General features: G+C 37.6%; 1 protein-coding gene across 1 annotated transcript in view; it reads right to left on the minus strand.

The window, feature by feature from the left end:
• Nucleotides 1–19,190, minus strand: part of EYA3 (EYA transcriptional coactivator and phosphatase 3) — a gene marked incomplete at its 5' end in the record, with an annotated part of 100,537 nt that overhangs the window by 54,497 nt on the left and 26,850 nt on the right. Inside the window, 2 exons of the mRNA XM_079697795.1 lie at nt 7,767–7,867; nt 8,555–8,591. Coding sequence (XP_079553921.1) covers nt 7,767–7,799 — 33 coding nt within the window. The remainder of the gene's footprint in view (nt 1–7,766; nt 7,868–8,554; nt 8,592–19,190) is intronic.

A 19,190-nucleotide genomic window follows, 5' to 3' on the forward strand; every position in this document is an offset into this window, starting at 1 on the left:
CAACTCGGTACAAAGAGTATGTACTCATAAATAGAAATGGAGAAAATGTACTTAAAGACATATCTACTAAACAAAAACGTCTGGGGGAGGAAAATGTGTTATCAGCTAATTTTGTACCTTTCACAGCCCATTGTTAGCCTTGATTTGGGCAATTATATCCTCCTGTAAGTCAGGGATAGGAAACCTTGGCACTAGAGGCAGGTAAACTAAAAGGATACAGACAGATTTCACTGGATTACAAAAGGATGGGTTCAAACAACACAATCCAGAAACTGACAGAATGTAAAATAGGGCAGCTAGTTTGGAAAACAGTCTAGCAGTTCCTCAAAAGGTTAAACATAGAATTACTATTATATATAATCCAGAAATTCCACTCCTGACTATATAACCAAGAGAAATGAAAACTTATGTCCACACAAAAACTTGGACATGAATGTTCCTAACAGCATTATTCAAAATAGCCAAAAAGTGGAAACAACCTCAGTGTCCATGAACAGATGAACGGATAAATACAATGATAAATAAAATGATGAATGGTAAAATAAATCCATACAATGAAACATTCAGCAATAAAAGGGAATGAAGTACTTATACATGCTAACACAGATGAATCTTGAAAAGACTATGCTAAGTGAAAGAAGCCAGTCACAAAGGATCACATATTGTATGAATCCATTTATATGCAATATCCACAAATAGGTCAATAGGAAAGTAGATTAGTAGTTGCCTAGGACTGAGGGAGGGAGGGAATTGAGGGTGACTGCTAATGGGTACAGAATTTCTTTTTGGAGTGATGAAAATGTTCTAAAATTGACTCTGGTAATAGTTGCAAAACTCTGTGAATATACTAAAAAACATCGAATTGTATACTTTAAAATGGATGTGAATTGTATCTCAATAAAGTTGTCATTTAAAAAAATGACAATCTTACAGGCATGTTATGACTAAAGGTTACACAAAAAGGAAGAACCACTGGCAAATTCATGAATCAGAGTTCTACTTGTGCCTCTGCTATAAAAAAAAAAAAATCATGCTTTAAATATAACAGAGCAAAGGAATACATATAACCCAATACACAAATTCAGAATATCCAGGTTCAAGGCTCAGTTCTGAGAGTTAATTCACTGTATGTCTACTTCTCTGCATCTGTTTTCTCAACTGTAAAAGAAAACTATGACTATTCCACAGGCCTGCTGTGAAGATGAAATTGGTGGTGGTAGTGGGGCAGGTGGTAAGGGAGAGAATGAATGAGAGAGAGGTGTTTATGAAAGACAAAGACATTGTTAAATTTTAATGTTACCACCAAAAGCAGCAAAAACAAAGCTGAATTTCCAAAATTTCAAAGACAAGATTAAGAAATACCACTTTCTAGATAAGAAAATTATATTATGCATCTCAAATGTCATTCCAGAACTATTCTGATATGACTTACAAGTATACAACTATAGTGCCCCCTAAGTTTTAACAAGAGGCTAAATCATACTAGGGCTTGGTAAACTATACTCTTGGTAATAATAAATCCAACAGAAGTCTTCATGAAGCCTATAAAAAGGAAGATGTTTTTGTCAGAATTTATCCACCACTGCCAAACAAAGCATATCATTCTCTTTACTAGAAAGTCATACTCTATATTCTAGAAGGGGAAAGGGCTTGATCATAACCTGGATGAAATTATACACAAAAAAACATTTAATGCTATTTTCTTTGATTGTGCTTACCAACAGTCATCTAATTATTAATTTTACTTCCAGAACTTGACATAAGGAAATGAGTATGTAGAGAGTGAGAGTAAGCATTCCAAATTACTAGAAACTGAAAGGTAAATACCCGTGGCAGAGACAACTGCCTGCTCCACCATTGCATGTGGGGTGTGACTTGCGATGGGAGGCAAAAAACATGTCTTTTAAGTTCACAGGTACCTGTCCAAAAGAAGTCACATCTGGACCTAGTAGAAACTAGTGGGCATCAGATGCTGGATTTGATCTGGATGCAGCAACTGATGGAAGTTGGGGCTGTTTCTCTTAAGAGGAATGTGTGGGGAAACGAGTTACATATTGTTCTTTAGATGTGAAAAATGAAACAGGTGAACCAAAGAGAAGATTATTGTAGATTCACTTATAAATATTCAGTGGTCTTTTTCCTGTTCCTGGGCACACAGGATGCTATAGACTGAATGTCTGTGTCTTCCCCCAAAATTCATATTTTGAAATTTTATCCCCAATATGACGAAAATTGGAGGTGGGGCTTTTGGGGTAATTAGGTCATGAGGGTGGAGCCCTCATGAATGGGATTAGAGGCCTCCTGGGAATTCCCTGGCAGTCCAGTGGTTAGGAGGTTCACTGCCGGGGGCCCAGGTTCAATCCCTTGTCAGGGGAACTAAGATCCCGCAAGCCGTGCAGCAAAAATATAAAAAAAATAAATTAAAAAAAAAAAGAGACCTCCTTTTCCCTTTCCACCATGTGAGGTCACAGCAAAAAGATGGCAGTCTATGAACCAGGTAGCAGGCCCTTACCATATACCAAATCTGCTGGTGCCTTGATTTTGGACTTCCCAGCCCCCAGAACTGTGAGAAATCAATTTCTATTGTTTATTAACCACCAATTCTATAGCATTTTGTTACAGTAGCCAGGATAGACTAAGACACAGATTGATGGCATTTTCCAGACCCCCTTGCTGTCAGGTTGGAGCCATCCACGTAAGCCACTTCTACAACTACCCCTTAAAAACATCTCATGTGATTCTTCAATCCTCTCTTCCGTTTCTTTGGCAACCATGGAGGCCACAGTTGAAGATAATAGCATCACAAGATGAAAGAAGCCTTCATGGAAGACTGGCCCAGGAAAGCTGTCAATCCATATGAGACTAATGTGAGAGAAAAATACACTGCAGATTCATTCTCCAATGTTAAATGCCTATAGTGAGAATTCTAGTTCATATTCACGCTATCATTCATTCAACTGACTGTTCTCTACCAAGCCCTCCTGAAAGGGAATATAATGATAAACTAAATACAGTCCTTGACCTCAAGGAAGTTACAGTCTGGTTGAAAAGAAATAGATAATTTCTAAAACAGTGAAACAGGGACTTCCCTGGTGGCACAGGGGTTAAGAATCCGCCTACCAATGCAGGGGACAGGGGTTCGAGCCCTGGTCCAGGAAGATCCCACATGCCGTGGAGCAACTAAGCCCGTGAGCCACAACTACTGAGCCCGTGCGCCTAGAGCCCATGCTCCACAACAAGAGCAGCCACCGCACACAAAGAAGAGTAGCCCCTGCTCGCCACAACTAGAGAAAACCCACACACAGCAAAGAGACCCAACGCAGCCGAAAATAAATAAAATTTTAAAAAAGTAATAAATAAAACAGTGAAATAATGATTCTGATAGAAGTTCAAGGTCCTATGGAACACAAGGAAGGAGCACCAAACCCAGTCTTTTTATTGGGGGGGGGGGGTCTAGAGAATTAGAACTCATTTGAAATAACTTAGGTACCTGCTTATAAATGTGGAAATAAAATATTTTTAATTGATATGGTATCCTTTATAGTTTGAAGATTACTTTTTTTTTTTAATTTTTTTTTTTTGGCAGTATGCAGGCCTCTCACTGTTGTGGCCTCTCTCGCTGCAGAGCACGGGCTCTGGATGCGCAGGCTCAGCGTCCATGGCTCACAGGCCTAGCCGCTCTGCGGCATGTGGGATCCTCCCAGACCGGGGCACGAACCTGCGTCCCCCACATCGGCAGGCAGACTCTCAACCACTGCGCCACCAGGGAAGCCCAAGATTACTCCCCTTTATCGATAAGACAAAAAGAAATTAGGGGTTGAGTATAGTCGTTCTCTCTTTGCCACTTATTCCATCCTTTTATTCTCCAAGCCAAAACCACAAATTTTAGGGTCCTTTTCATTGCTCTCAATCAAGAATATTTCCCAAGCTTCACTCCTTTTCCATGTTTTAGCCTAGAGTACACTGTGGTTGTAATCATGTACCACCTCTTTTGTCTACAGTATTACTAATTTCTTTTTAATATTTAAATATAAAAGGCACATATGCTCATATTTTTAGAAACCCAAACCATACAGATATGTATAAAATAAAATATAAAAGACCTTATTCTGCCCCCCAAACCTCCATGATTTCAGTATTAAGTTTTGTGTATATTCTTCTAAAAATTTTTCCTATGTATATATGTCCTTTTAAAACTTGAGCTCAAAGGGCACCCTGATAGCTATAAAGGAGTTTTTTAAGTGCTTCCAGTTTGCCAGGAACAGTGTTAATTTATACCTCCTATCCTAAAACTGAGTTTGGTTAGTGCCTCCTTTTACTCTACAAAAGAGTTCTAGTTTGGACAATAATATGAGCTGCTTCAGAGTAGCTGAGAAAGATGAAGACCAGGGTAAAAAGATGGAGTGATTTCAAGGTAAGTGATGACCCTAGAGAGAACCATTTCTGACTGCAGAGGATTGAGGACTGACTGGCAATAGGGGAAAGTGAAAGAGAACCTGAGGCTAGGATTTATGTTGTATTGTGAACAATGAGTGGAACAATCTTGAGATAGAGCTAGCAAGTAGTACAGAAACAGATAACTCAATAAGGAAGAGACAATGTGATTAAAATAACTCCAATAGTAATGCTCATCAGCAACATCTCTCTTTATACACAAGTAAACAGCAGGGTTAAAAATCTTGGCTTTATTCAAGATATGGAAACAACCTAAACGTCCATCGACAGATGAATGGATAAAGAAGGTATGGGGGGGGTGTGTGTATGTGTTTGTGTGTGTGTATATAATGGAATACTACTCAGCCATAAAAAAAGAATGAAATAATGCCATTTGCAGCAACATGGATGGACCTAGAGATACCACACTAAGTGAAGTAAGTTGGAAAAGACAAATGCCATATGATATCACTTATATGTGGAATCTAAAACATGATGCAACTGAACTTATCTATGAAACAGAAACAGACTCAGACACAGAGAACAGACTTGTGGCTGCCAAGGGGGAGGGGAGTTGGGGAGGGATGGATTGGGAGTCTGGGATCAGAAGATGCAAATTATTATATATACGTATAACTGAATCACTTTGCTGTATACCAGAAACGAACATAACGTTGTATATACCTCATAAACTATAACTCAATAAAATAATTTTTGTAAATCATGGCTTTATCATCATCAACTTGGGACAGGACCATTCTTTCCACTCAAGTTTTAGATTTCTACTACAGCCTGTGAAAATTAGCTTTACTCCTCAACATCTGACATTTACTCTTCTTATTCTAATTATTTTTAACAGTTAATAAATGCTCTATATTTTCTTAGATTCTGTATTTGTCTGTTCAGCACCCACTAATCACAGGACCGAACTAAGAGCCAAAGTTGCTTACATCTCACCTGCAATCTAGAGCCTATATTCTGAACCATACTCTGAACTATATTCCCCTGCTGTAAAATCAACCCAGTGCCAGATACCTAGTGATAGCTTCTATACCCCAAAACCCTCTGGAATTATTCAAACTAGCTAATCCTAAATAAACAATTACCCTACGTTACGTTGCTTCACCTTGCCTGTGGAAACCTCAATTAAGGCTGTAGCCTATGCATTCTCTTAGAACTCCCCTATGCATCTCTGCCTCCTGAATGACACTGGTGCTTACCCCCGTGACCCTGTGTGGTCTGCTACGTCTCTCATCTCTAAGAGAACTGTAACATGAAACTTTAAAAAAAAAAAAATTTATTTATTTATTTGGCTGCGTTGCATCTTCGTTGTTGCGCACGGGCTTTCTCTAGTTGCGGCGAGCAGGGGCTACTCTTCATTGTGGTGCACGGGCTTCTCATTGTGGTGGCTTCTCTTGTAGCAGAGCACAGGCTCTAGGCTCCCAGGCTTCAGGAGTTGTAGCACACAGACTCAGTAGTTGTGGCACACGGGCTTAGTTGCTCCGCAGCACGTGGGAGCTTCTCGGGCCAGGGCTCGAACCCGTGTCCCCTGCATTGGCAGGCGGATTCTTAACCAGTGTGCCACCAGGGAAGTCCAAACTTTTTTTTTTTCTTCTTTTTTTTCAATGGCACTGACCTCTTCATGTAGTCACTCAATCACCTTTATAAATTAAGACCCAGGTACAAATCAATTAAAAAAAAAAAGATGCCCCATGACAACCACCATTTATAGTCAGCAGAAAATTTGTGGGTTTAAAAAAAAATTTTTTTTTAGTATTTAAAAAAAAAATTTTTTTTTAATTTTTTGGCCACATCACGTGGCTTGTGGGATCTCAGTTACCAACCAGGGATTGAACCCAGGCCCCTGGCAGTGGAAGCACAGAGTCCTAATCACTGGACTACCAGGGAATTCCCAGAAAATTTGTTTTTAAAGCACTTTAATTTCTTACCTCTCTCTGAAGTAACAATCAGATTTTGCACATCATATTATAGATACTGAACAGAAGAGCAAGCAAATGAAGCAGAGAGGAAAAAATGACTCACCAGCAGGTCAGCTTCACAATTCTCATTACCTTAAATAGGTAAGGAGTGACTAACAACAATACTGATTTCAACAGTGTGTCAACACTTACATAAATCTTTTGAAACTATGACTAAGCCTTTGTCTTACTATATTAAAAACTCAATGACAGAATCTTCTTTGGTACATTTAGTGTCTCTAATTCAGCTATTATAATGTATATCTTAGATACACCGCTGAGCATGATTTTTAACCCTATCATTTCCCTGATTATTAATGTTCCACCAGGCATATAGGATGACATTTTAAATGTTTCAAAAGGTCCTTTTACCAACTGCTTATGTCTTCCTAGTTTTATACTTAAGTGAGGGGCTAAAAGACTAATAGCAAAAGAAATTACCAGTATGCACCAGTATGTCTCAACATAAAGTAAAATATTAAAAATATATCACTGATGTAAAGAATACATCTAGAACATGAAAAACATACGCTATTATCTGCTTTCAAAATTCAAAGTTTTTCAGGTTGGATTTTCATAGGGAGGTAAACATGTACCACTCTATATTCTCTCTTAATATAAAATGCAAGAGGCTGATTCAGGAGAGCAAATTGAATCAGTATTTATCTAATTTCAGAAAAAGAAGGTCAAGCCAAAAGGAAAAGATTCTTTAACACAAAAGTATCTTAATAGAATGATTACTATTATCTTCCTTTTTTAAATGCTAAGGGTCAAAAAACACTTAGGAAAAAACAAAAACAAAAAAGCCATGGCAAGGCAATAAATCTGTATCACTTGGGGACATTTAAAATGATTTTATTTATTTATGTTAAATATTTAAAAGAAATTAAGAATTCAACCTATTCTCAAGGGTCTTATCTATTTTTAAGAATTAGCTAGTGGTCAAATTATACTTTCTTCAACTACTACTACTACTTTAAAAAAAAATTTAGTCAGGGAAATTTAGGTAATGATAAAACTAGATTTTCTGGCAGAAATGGTATATACTGTTTGGTAAATAGATGTCCTATTTTCTAAAAACTGTAAGAGTAGCCATTGCTTTTTTTAAATGACATTTTTAAAGACAATATTTATTTTGTAATGCTGAATTTTCTAAGCAAGTCCTTGGCATTAAGTTAGCAAAATATGAATTTAGGAACACAGAACATTGTTTTCTTAGAAGGAAAGTATTAAGGAGTCCTTTCCTTAATTTTATTTCTGATTTAGAATCTGTAGTACAACTGAATAATATTTAAAATCTCTTAAGATTAGCTTTTCTACAATCAACTTTAAATTGTTAAAGGAAATACTCACTGGTTGCTCTGGTAAATCTTGCTCTTCTTCCATGAGGACCAATATTTCTTTATTACACTTATGTGACTGGACTGCAAGTGTCTCTCAGCAGTCTTCACAGTCTGTTTAAAAAAGAGGGGGGATTCAAAGCTTTATGTACTCTTAAAGCATTATCATTGAGGCCATCAGAGAATAATTTTTAAAATATTTTGCTACCTCAATCTTTCTACGTGAGCTCCAATCTCAAAATCTCAAATCTGCACGTGGCTTTGCAAAATGGACATGCTGCATCAAGTCAGGATAGGTTTACACAATACCTTTTATAATTCCTTGCAAAAGCCAACACGTGGAGCCACTTCTGCTGTACTTAAAACATGGTTACTATAGTGCCCAATGCATTTAACACTTTATAACAAGCCATGTGCAATTAACTAAAACACAACTTTTTTTAGAATTAGGGTTACATTAAAAAATGATAAAAACTAGCTTAGCCAGTCAAGAAGTTATGATAGCATCTAATCTGCTTTAATGGGGAACATTTACATAACTGTTAACACACACAATCACTTTAAATAGGGCAAACTGGAATATCAAATAAATACTTTCGCAACCAACTATATATGTAATCAGCTTAAAGGAAAACTCAATTCTTCTGGATCTATTTTAATAATGCAAATAAATAAGTAAAGTGAAACACTGAATTTTAGAATTAAGGAAAATAATCATGTAGAGCTAGGACCCAATTTATCCTGAAATAACGAGCTCCACTACATGTATTGCCTAGTCAATTATTTAAGCAAAATCTTTACCTTCTCAGACTCTGCTCTTCCTGTCCCGGTTTTCAAACTAAAAAAGAGAAATAGGACTCTAAGCCCCACATTTACTGGTAAGAACACCTTATTGTGCCCTGCTGCCGAGTGAGACAGAAAGATGTTAGAAAACTAAATAATTATAAAAACTATAAACTCCATTTCTATTTAACAAAAATGAAAGTAGCACTTCTCCAAAACAGATGTGATTGTTTATGCCTTTAATTAAGGTCACACCTGTTTTCACTTATTTTTACCAACCACTGTAACCAACTTAACAGACAAAGCTTAAGCAAGTATAGAATCGTATTGCAGAAGTAATGAATTAAAAGGGAAATGAAAAACTTCATTTATACCAATTTACCACCACTCCACTAATACTGCTCTATTCTGGTGTAATACAACACACTTTATTTTAGAGTCACACTCTAAAATGGGATAAGGAGAGAAAACACGTATAAGGGACACAGTCAGACGCAAAACTGTCCAACTCTGACACAGCTTTCCTCCCTGCCCTGATCTAGAATGTCAAAAGGAAAAAAAATTTAAAGGTCAGAAGAACTTGATGCTCAATGCACTCACATGTAACTCATACACAGAGCCTCAAAAGCTAAGTTTTCATACTACATGACGTAGATAACTAGTACTGCAGAATTACAGCAGGCAATAACTAAAGCTCACAGGAGCTATCTTCCCTGCATTTGTTTTGCTCTACTCACAAGAGCACAACCAATGTGACGTGAAACTGATTCACAATTGTGAAAGATGAACTGTTTTTTTTGTTTTACCAGCTTATATCTGTTTTAGTTTTAAAATGAAATGTCTTATCTTTATGGGATTTTAACAGTGTCAATGTACATCATGTATTTAATACATATATGATTTCATCCCAAAAGAAAGAGCAAACTAGGGTCATATCATTAGAGAAATGTAATGCCTTTAATACCTCATTTGTTAAATTTCTGTGTGACCAGATCTCAACTAAACAAAAAGTGATAATATCCCATGTTTTACTCAGTTGAAAGCCGTAATTGTAATGACTACAATCTCTAATTAGTAGATTCTCAGCAAAGGAGAAGGAAGGGATATTCTTTCTTATGGCGGAAGGGTTATAAATCTACGCCTAAACAGGCGGAAGGGTTATAAATCTACGCCTAAACAAGAGGAAGGTAAGAAAAAATGTGTTTAAAAAAAGGTACTAATAACATGTCCTTTAATTTAATTTTTGTTTTAAACACAGAAATGAATTTATTTTAAAAATATGAACAATGTTAAAGGAGAACACAGATTTTTTTATAGATCAAAAGGGGTCATGGGTTTTAAAAGGTAAGAAATACTACTCTTAATAGTGGGGAAATAAATTCTCAAGCCATAAAAACCAAAATGTTAAAATCTTGAATTTTGTTTCTTAGGAATATGGTAATATTACAGTGATTTTATAACAAAGGCAACAGCTTCCTATTTTTCTTCAGATAAATTCTATAAGTTGAAAGAAAACCTTCTTTAAGGGAAAAGATTGGAAGACATTCTTTTCTACCTCTATTTCTTCTTCTTTGAAAATAAGCACCTTCTGTTGTTTCCATCTTAAAAATCACCTTTATCTTCTTCATTTTTCAATATAGGGAAAGAAAAGGGTCACAGATAATTTCTACATTTGGGGAAAAAACCTTAAAAAAAATCAAGTAATTAATCAATGACCACCAATAATTTTGATAATTTTAAAACACAAAAAGCAACCTACAAAGGATGCATATGATTTATTACAGAATTTCTGGGACTCTACTGGCAACATGTGATATATGTGAAGTTTGTAAGCATACATTCTGGTACACTTGTATATAAAATATATTAATAATGACTATAAATTATGTAATTCCATTACAACATGCATCTAAGATACTACTTTCCATCAATATAGGATTCTTCCTTCCTTCCAGTATTTTGTAATGTCAAACACCTGAAATATACTAGGTAAAAGAACGCAAGTATTTATCATGCTTCTAGCATTTATCAATGTGATAATAAAACTTTTAATATTAAGATCTTACACCATTTTCTACAACTGGCACATGCTTACAATCGAAAGTCACATTTACTAACCACCAGATGAAAGTGTTATATAACACAGACAAGGTGCTCCAGTACTGGATAATAAAAAAAGGTACAGAAATACCAAACAAACCTTAGTTTTCTCACTTCCGTGTACTAGTTCTAGAGTTTAATTGTGTATTTTGGTATTTTCTTACCATTAATATAACCTGACATTGAGAATGGCTCAAGATGGTGGAATAGAAAGACATGCGCATACACCCTCTTGCGAGAGCACCACAATCACAACTAACTGCTCAACAATCATCAACAGGAAGACACTGGAACTCACCAAAAAAGGTATCCACATCCAAAGATAAAGGAGAAGCCGTAATGAGACGTTAGGAGGGGCACAATCACAATAAAATCAAATCCCATAACTACTGGGTGGGTAACTCACAGACTGGAGAACACTTATACCACAGAAGTCCACCAACTGGAGTGAAGGTCCTGAGCCCCATGTCAGGCTTCCCAACCTGGGGGTCCGGCACCAGGAGGAGGAATTACCACAAAATCAGACTTTGAAGGCTAGCGGGATTTGATTGCAGAATTTCGACAGGACTGGGAGAAACAGAGACTGCACTCTTGGAGGGCACACACGCAGTAGTGTGTGCATCAGGACCCAGGGGAAGGAGCAGTGACCCCATAGGAGGCTGAACCAGACCTACCTGCTACTGTTGGAGGGTCTCCTACAGAGGCAGGGGGTGGCTGTGGCTCACCGCGGGGACAAGGACACTGGCAGCAGAAGATCTGGGAAGTACTCCTTGGTGTGAGCGCTCCCGGAGTCCAACATTAGCCCCACCAAAGGGCCTATAGGCTCCAGTGCTGGGTCGGCTCAGGCCAAACAACCAACAGGGAGGGAACTCAGCCCAACCCATCAGCAAACAAGCAGATTAAAGTTTTACTCAGCTCTGCCCACCAGAGAAACACCCAGCTCTACCCATCACCCGTCTCTCGCATCAGGAAGCTTGCAAAGCCTTGTAGATAGCCTCATCCACCAGAGAGCAGACAGCAGCAGAAGAACTACAATCCTGCAGCCTGTGGAATGAAAACTGCACTCACAGAAAGACAGACAAAGTGAAAAGGCAGAGGACCATGTACCAAATGAACAAACAAGATAAAACCCCAGAAAAACAACTAAATGAAGTGGAGATAGGCAACCTTCCAGAATAAGAATTCAGAATAATGACAGTGAAGATAATCCAGGACCTCAGAAAAAGAATGGAGGCAAAGATCGAGAAGATGCAAGAAATGTTTAACAAAGACCAAGAACAATTAAAGAACAAATACCTAGAAGGATTAAAAAACAAACAAACAGAGATGAACAATACAACAACTGAAATGAAAAATACACTAGAAGGAATCAATAGTAGAATAACTGAGGCAGAAGAACGGATAAGTGACCAGGAAGACAGAATGGTGGAATTCACTGCAGCAGAACAGAATAAAGAAAAAAGAATGAAAAGAAATGAGGACAGCCTAACAGACCTCTGGGACAACATTAAGCGCAACAACATTCGCATTATAGGGGTCCCAGAAGGAGAAGAGAGGGAGAAAGGACCTGAGAAAATATCTGAAGAGATTACAGTCAAAAACTTCCCTAACATGGGAAAGGAAATGGCCACCCAAGTGCAGGAAGTGCAGAGAGTCCCAGGAAGGGTAAACCCAAGGAGAAACACACTGAGGCACATAGTTATCAAACTGACAAAAATTAAAGACAAGGAAAAATTATTGAAAGCAGCAAGAGAAAAACGACAAATAACATACAAGGGAACTCCCATAAGGTTAACAGCTGATTTCTCAGCAGAAACTCTACAAGTCAGAAGGGAGTGGCAGGATATATTTAAAGTGATGAAAGGGAGGAACCTACAACCAAGATTACTCTACCCGGCAAGGATCTCATTCAGATTCGACAGAGAAATCAAAAGCTTTACAGACAAGCAAAAGCTGAGAGAATTCAGCACCACCAAACCAGCTCTACAACAAATGCTAAAGGAACTTCTCTAAGTGAGAAACACAAAACAAAACAAAAACAAACCCAAAATTATTACGAAAACGGTACTAGGAACATACATATCGATAATTACTTTAAAAGTGAATGGATTAAATGCTCAAACCAAAAGACACAGGCTTGCTGAATGGATACAAAAACAAGGCCCATATATATGCTGTCTACAAGAGACCCACTTCAGACCTAGGAACACATACAGACTGAAAGTGAGGGGATGGAAAAAGATATTCCATGCAAATGGAAATCAAAAGAAGGCTGGAGTAGCAATACTCGTATCAGATAGAATAGACTTTAAAATAAAGAATGTTACAGGAGACAAGGAAGGACACTATGTAATGATCAATGGATCAACCCAAGAAGAAGATATAACAATTACAAATATATATGCACCCAACACAGGAGCACCTCAATACATAAGGCAACTGCTAACAGCTATAAAAGAGGAAATCGACAGTAACACAATAATAACGGGGGACGTTAACACCTCACTTACACCAATGGATAGATTATCCAGACAGAAAATTAATAAGGAAACACAAGCTTTAAATGACACAATAGACCAGATAGATTTAATTGATATTTATAGGACATTCCATCCAAAAACAGCAGATTACTCTTTCTTCTCAAGTGCGTACAGAACATTCTCCAGGATAGATCACACCTTGGGTCACAAATCAAGCCTAGGTAAATTTAAGAAAAAGGAAATCATATCAAGCATCTTTTCCGACCACAACGCTATGAGATTAGAAATCAATCACAGGAAAAAAAACGTAAAAAACACAAACACATGGAGGCTAAACAATAAGTTACTAAAACCAAGAGATCACAGAAGAAATCAAAGAGGAAACCCAAAAGATACCTAGAGACAAATGACAATGAAAACATGACGATCCAAAACCTATGGGATGCAGCAAAAGCAGTTCTAAGAGGGAAGTTTATAGCAATACAAGCCTACTACAAGAAAGAAGGAAAATCTCAAACAAACAATCTAACTTTACACCTAAAGGAACTAGAGAAAGAAGAAGAAACAAAACCCAAAGTTAGCAGAAGGAAAGAAATCATACAGATCGGAGCAGAAATAAATGAAATAGAAACAAAGAAAACAAAAGCAAAGATCAATAAAACTAAAAGCTGGTTGTTTGAGAAGAAACACAAAATTGATAAACCATTAGCCAGACTCATCAAGAAAAAGAGGGAGAGGACTCAAATCAATAAAATTAGAAATGAAAAAGGAGAAGCTACAACAAACACCGCAGAATACAAAGCATCCTAAGAGACTACTACAAGCAACTCTATGCCAATAAAATGGACAACTTGGAAGAAATGCACAAATTCTTAGAAAGGTATAACCTTCCAAGACTGAACCAGGAAGAAACAGAAAATATGAACAGACCAATCACAAGTAATGAAATTGGAACTGTGATTAAAAATCTTCCAACAGGGCTTCCCTGGTGGCGCAGTGGTTGAGAGTCCGCCTGCCGATGCAGGGGACATGGGTTCGTGCCCCAGTCCGGGAAGATCCCACATGCTGTGGAGCGGCTAGGCCCGTGAGCCATGGCCACTGAGCCTGCACGTCCAGAGCCTGTGCTCCACAACGGGAGAGGCCACAACAGTGAGAGGCCTGTGTACCACAAAAAATAAATAAATAAAATAAAAAATCTTCCAACAAACAAATGTTTGTTGGAAGACCAGAGGGCTTCACAGGTGAATACTATCGAACATTTAGAGATGAGCTAGCACCACACCTTCTCAAATTCTTCCAAAAAAGTGCAGAGGAAGGAACACTCCCAAACTCATTCTATGAGGCCAACATCATCCTGATATCAAAACCAGACAAAGATACTACAAAAAAAGAAAATTACAGACCAATATCACTCATGAATATAGATGCAAAAATCCTCTACAAAATAGTAGCAAACAGTCCAAGAACACAGTAAGAGGATCATACACCATGATCAAGTGGGATTTATCCCAGGGATGCAAGGATCCTTCAATATGCGCAAATCAATGTGATACACTATATTAACAAATTAAGGAATAAAATCCATATGATCATCTGAACAGATGCTGAAAAAGCTTTTGACAAAATTCAACACCCATTTATGATAAAAACTCTCCAGAAAGTGGGCATAGAGGGAACCTACCTCAACATAATAAAGGCCATATACGACAAACCCACAGCAAACATCATTCTCAATTGTGAAAAACTGAAAGCATTTCCGCTAAGATCAGGAACAAGACAAGGATGTCCACTCTCACCACTATTATTCAACATAGTTTTGGAAGTCCTAGCCATGGCTATCAGAGAATAAAAAGAAATAAAAGGAATACAAATTGGAAAAGAAGAAGTAAAACTGTCACTGTTTGCAGATGACACGATACTATACATAGAGACTCCTAAAGATGCCACCAGAAAACTACTAGAGCTCATCAATGAATTTGGTAAAGTAGCAGGACACAAAACTAATGCACAGAAATCTCTTGCATTCCTATACACTAACAATGAAAGATCAGAAAGAGAAATCAAGGTAACAATCCCATTCACCACTGCAACAAAAAGAATAAAATACCTAGGAATAAACCTACCTAAGGAGGTAAAAGACCTGTACTCAGAAAACTATAAGAGACTGATGAAAGAAATCAAGGATGACAGAAACAAGATGGAGAGATATACCATGTTCTTGGATTGGAAGAATCAATATTGTGAAAATGACTGTATTACCCAAAGCAATCTACAGATCCAATGCAATCCCTATCAAATTACCAATGGCATTTTTTACAGAACTAGAACAAAGAAATCATAAAATTTGTATGGAGACACAAAAGACCCCAAATAGCCAAAGCAATCTAGAGGGAAAAAAATGGAGCTGGAGGAATCAGACTCCCTGAATTCAGACTACACTACAAAGCTACAGTAATCAAGACAATATGGTACTTGCACAAAAACAGAAATATAGACCAATGGAACAGGATAGAAAGCCCAGAGATAAACCCACGCACCTACGGTCAACTAATCTATGACAAAGGAGGCAAGGATATAAAATGGCGAAAAGACAGTCTCTTCAATAAGTGGTGCTGGGAAAACCACTGGGACAGCTACATGTAAAAGAATGAAATTAGAACACTCCCTAACACCATACACAAAAATAAACTCAAAATGGATTACAGACCTAAATGTAAGACCGGACACTACAAAACTCTTAGAGGAAAACATAGGAAGAACACTCTTTGACATAAATCACAGCAAGATCTTTTTTGATCCACCTCCTAGAGTAACGGAAATAAAAACAAAAATAAACAAATGGGACCTAATGAAATTTAAAAGCTTTTGCACAGCAACAGAAACTATAAACAGGATGAAAAGACAACCCTCAGAATGGGAGAAAATATTTGCAAATGAATCAACGGACAAAGGATTAATCTCCAAAATATATAAACAGCTCCTGCAGCTCAATATTAAAAAAAACAACCCAATCCAAAAATGGGCAGAAGACCTAAATAGACATTTCTCCAAAGAAGACATACAGATGGCCAAGAGGCACATGAAAAGCTGCTCAACGTCACTAATCATTAGAGAAATGCAAATCAAAACTACAGTGAGGTATATCACCTCACACCGGTCAGAATGGCCATCATCAAAAAATCTACAAACAATAAATGCTGGAGAGGCTGTAGAGAAAAGGGAACCCTCTTGCACTGTTGGTGGGAATGTAAATTGATACAGCCACTATGGAGAACAGTATGGAGGTTTCTTAAAAAATTAAAAATAGGGTTACCATATGACTCAGCAATCCCACTACTGGGCATACACCCAGAGAAAACCATAATTCAAAAAGAGTTATGCACCACAATGTTCACTGCAGCACTATTTACAATTGCCAGGACATGGAAGCAACCTAAATGCCCAATGACAGATAAATAGATTAAGAAGATGTGGTACATACTACAATGGAACATTACTCAGACATAAAAAAGAACGAAATTGGGTCATTTGTAAAAACGTGGATGGATCTAGAGACTGTCATACAGAGTGAAGTCAGTCAGTAAGAGAAAAACAAATATCATATCTTAACACATATATGTAGAATCTAGAAAAATGGTACAGATGAACTGGTTTGCAAGGCAGAAATAGACACAGAGATGTAGAGAACAAACGTATGGACACCAAGGGGGAAAGCGGGGTGGGGTGAGGGGGGCAGTGGTGGTGGGATGAATTAGGAGATTGGGATTGACATATATACACTAATATGTATCAAATAGATAACTAATAAGAAGAACCTGCTGTATAAAAAATTAAAATAAAATAAAATTCAAAAAATATATATATATAACCTGACATTATTCTACATTCAATGAGATTCATCTTTTGAAATATCCAATAATATAATGGCTTGACATAGAAGTGGAAAGTGGATACTTAAGGTAGTGTAAATGAATATAATTTTTGTTTCTTTTTTTTTTTGCAGTACGCGGGCCTCTCACCGTTGTGGCCTCTCCCGTTGTGGAGCACAGACTCTGGACGCACAGGCTCAGCGGCCATGGCTCATGGGCCCAGCCACTCCGCGGCATGCGGGATCCTCCCGGACCGGGGCACGAACCCATGTCCCCTGCATCGGCAGGCGGACTCTCAACCACTGCGCCACCAGGGAAGCCCGTAAATGAATATAATTTTAACTTAGTCAAACAGCCAATGAAATAACATAACATACTCTGAGTTAACTTTTTTGTTTTAAGTACCTTCAAGGCATTTGGATAGTAACGTCTTTTCATAATTTTCTAGTTTCAATTCTTACTGTTGGCTTCTAAATACAGCGGTTTTACCACCTTTTTTGGAGAGAATTTATCAGTATCCACATGCCTTCACGGGCAGAAATCTGGGAAAACCTGAGAACAGAAATAGTATTTCCTAAAACTGCACATTTCCCTACCTGCAAATACTAACAACGAAAAAATAGGAATTTTGGTTTGTTTGAAAAGATCACATAATTTTAAACATTGTGATTACCCATGCTCATAAAGCAGGATTCTTTTGTAATATGACAGTCATAATTTTTATTTTTTTATTTTTATTTTTTTTGCGGTACGCAGGCCTCTCACTGTTGTGGCCTCTCCCATTGCGGAGCACAGGCTCTGGACGTGCAGGCTCAGCAGCCATGGCTCACGGGCCTGGCCGCTCCATGGCATGTGGGATCTTCCCGGACCAGGGCACGAACCCGTGTCCCCTGCATTGGCAGGCAGACTCTCAACCACTGCGCCACCAGGGAAGCCCCATAATTTTTATTTTTAACTTAAAAATTAGAAGGGAAATAACTAGTAACAAATATTTTATTTCAAAATTCTCATTAGATTCCTACCTCAAAATTTCTGTTTTGTACCAACTTCAACATACTATTTACCCTGTAATTATAAATGGCCACAAGCAAGAACTTAGATTACTTCAATATGTTATTATAGCTCTTAAGTACAGGAAGGGGAAATATATATCTATACTGTGTATATACATATTTATATTTTAAAACACAGAATAAAGGTCAAATTGTTTTCAATGAAAACAAAGTATACATCACTCTTAATTACAACATCACGAGAAGTGTCAAAATAGAGCAGAACAGTCTCATTATAGGTCCTAGAAGGGGAACTTGCATATGGCAAAGTGTGTACAGAGATATTCAGGGGTTAACTGAATATCTTTTATACAGCTGTAAGTAGAAAACAGGTAGCTCATAAATTTGACCATTGACTACACTGTATTTTAGAAGTCTATTTACTACCCCTTCCAAAGCCTTATATGTATTTTTAGAGCACACCACAGAAAAGGCTACAGAAGTTTCCCTGGGGAAAATGAACAGCATGTTTCCCAAAATTAAATATATCTCAACAATAATTATAAACAACAGTAGCCTGAAGAAGTGCCACATCAAAAAAGTGGTATATCATCATTTATGATTTTTATTAATATGTGGATTACTTTAGGATATAAAAGAAGTAGGTAATTAGCAAATGTTGACCATGGTGTCCTCAAATATAAGTATATGTATGCCTTGAAGAATAAAAATAAAGAGCAAAATACCCTCTTCTAGGTGGCTTGAAGAAAACTACTTCAAGTATTATTATTCAACAATAACTGATCTCTTCTAAAGAGGATCTATTGGGCTTCCCTGATGGTGCAGTGGTTGAGAGTCTGCCTGCCGATGCAGGGGACACAGGTTCGTGCCCCAGTCTGGGAAGATCCCACATGCCGCAGAGCGGCTGGGCCCGTGAGCCATGGCCGCTGAGCCTGCGCATCCAGACCCTGTGCTCCGCAACGGGAGAGGCCACAACAGTGAGAGGCCCACGTACTGCAAAAAAAAAAAAAAAAAAAAAGAGGATCTATTAATTAATTCAGAAACAAGAGTCCTAACACCCAAAGTACCAAACATAAAGCCTAAAGATATCTCTTCAAAATAAATTCTATTTTATAAACTAGGAGGCCTCATAAAGCATAATCGGAAGTGATGTCAGGAAAATGGTTTCAAATCATAAGAAAACATTTCTATG

Source organism: Hyperoodon ampullatus (assembly GCF_949752795.1).
Source record: "Hyperoodon ampullatus genome assembly, chromosome: 2".
NCBI classification, from domain to species: domain Eukaryota; kingdom Metazoa; phylum Chordata; class Mammalia; order Artiodactyla; family Ziphiidae; genus Hyperoodon; species Hyperoodon ampullatus.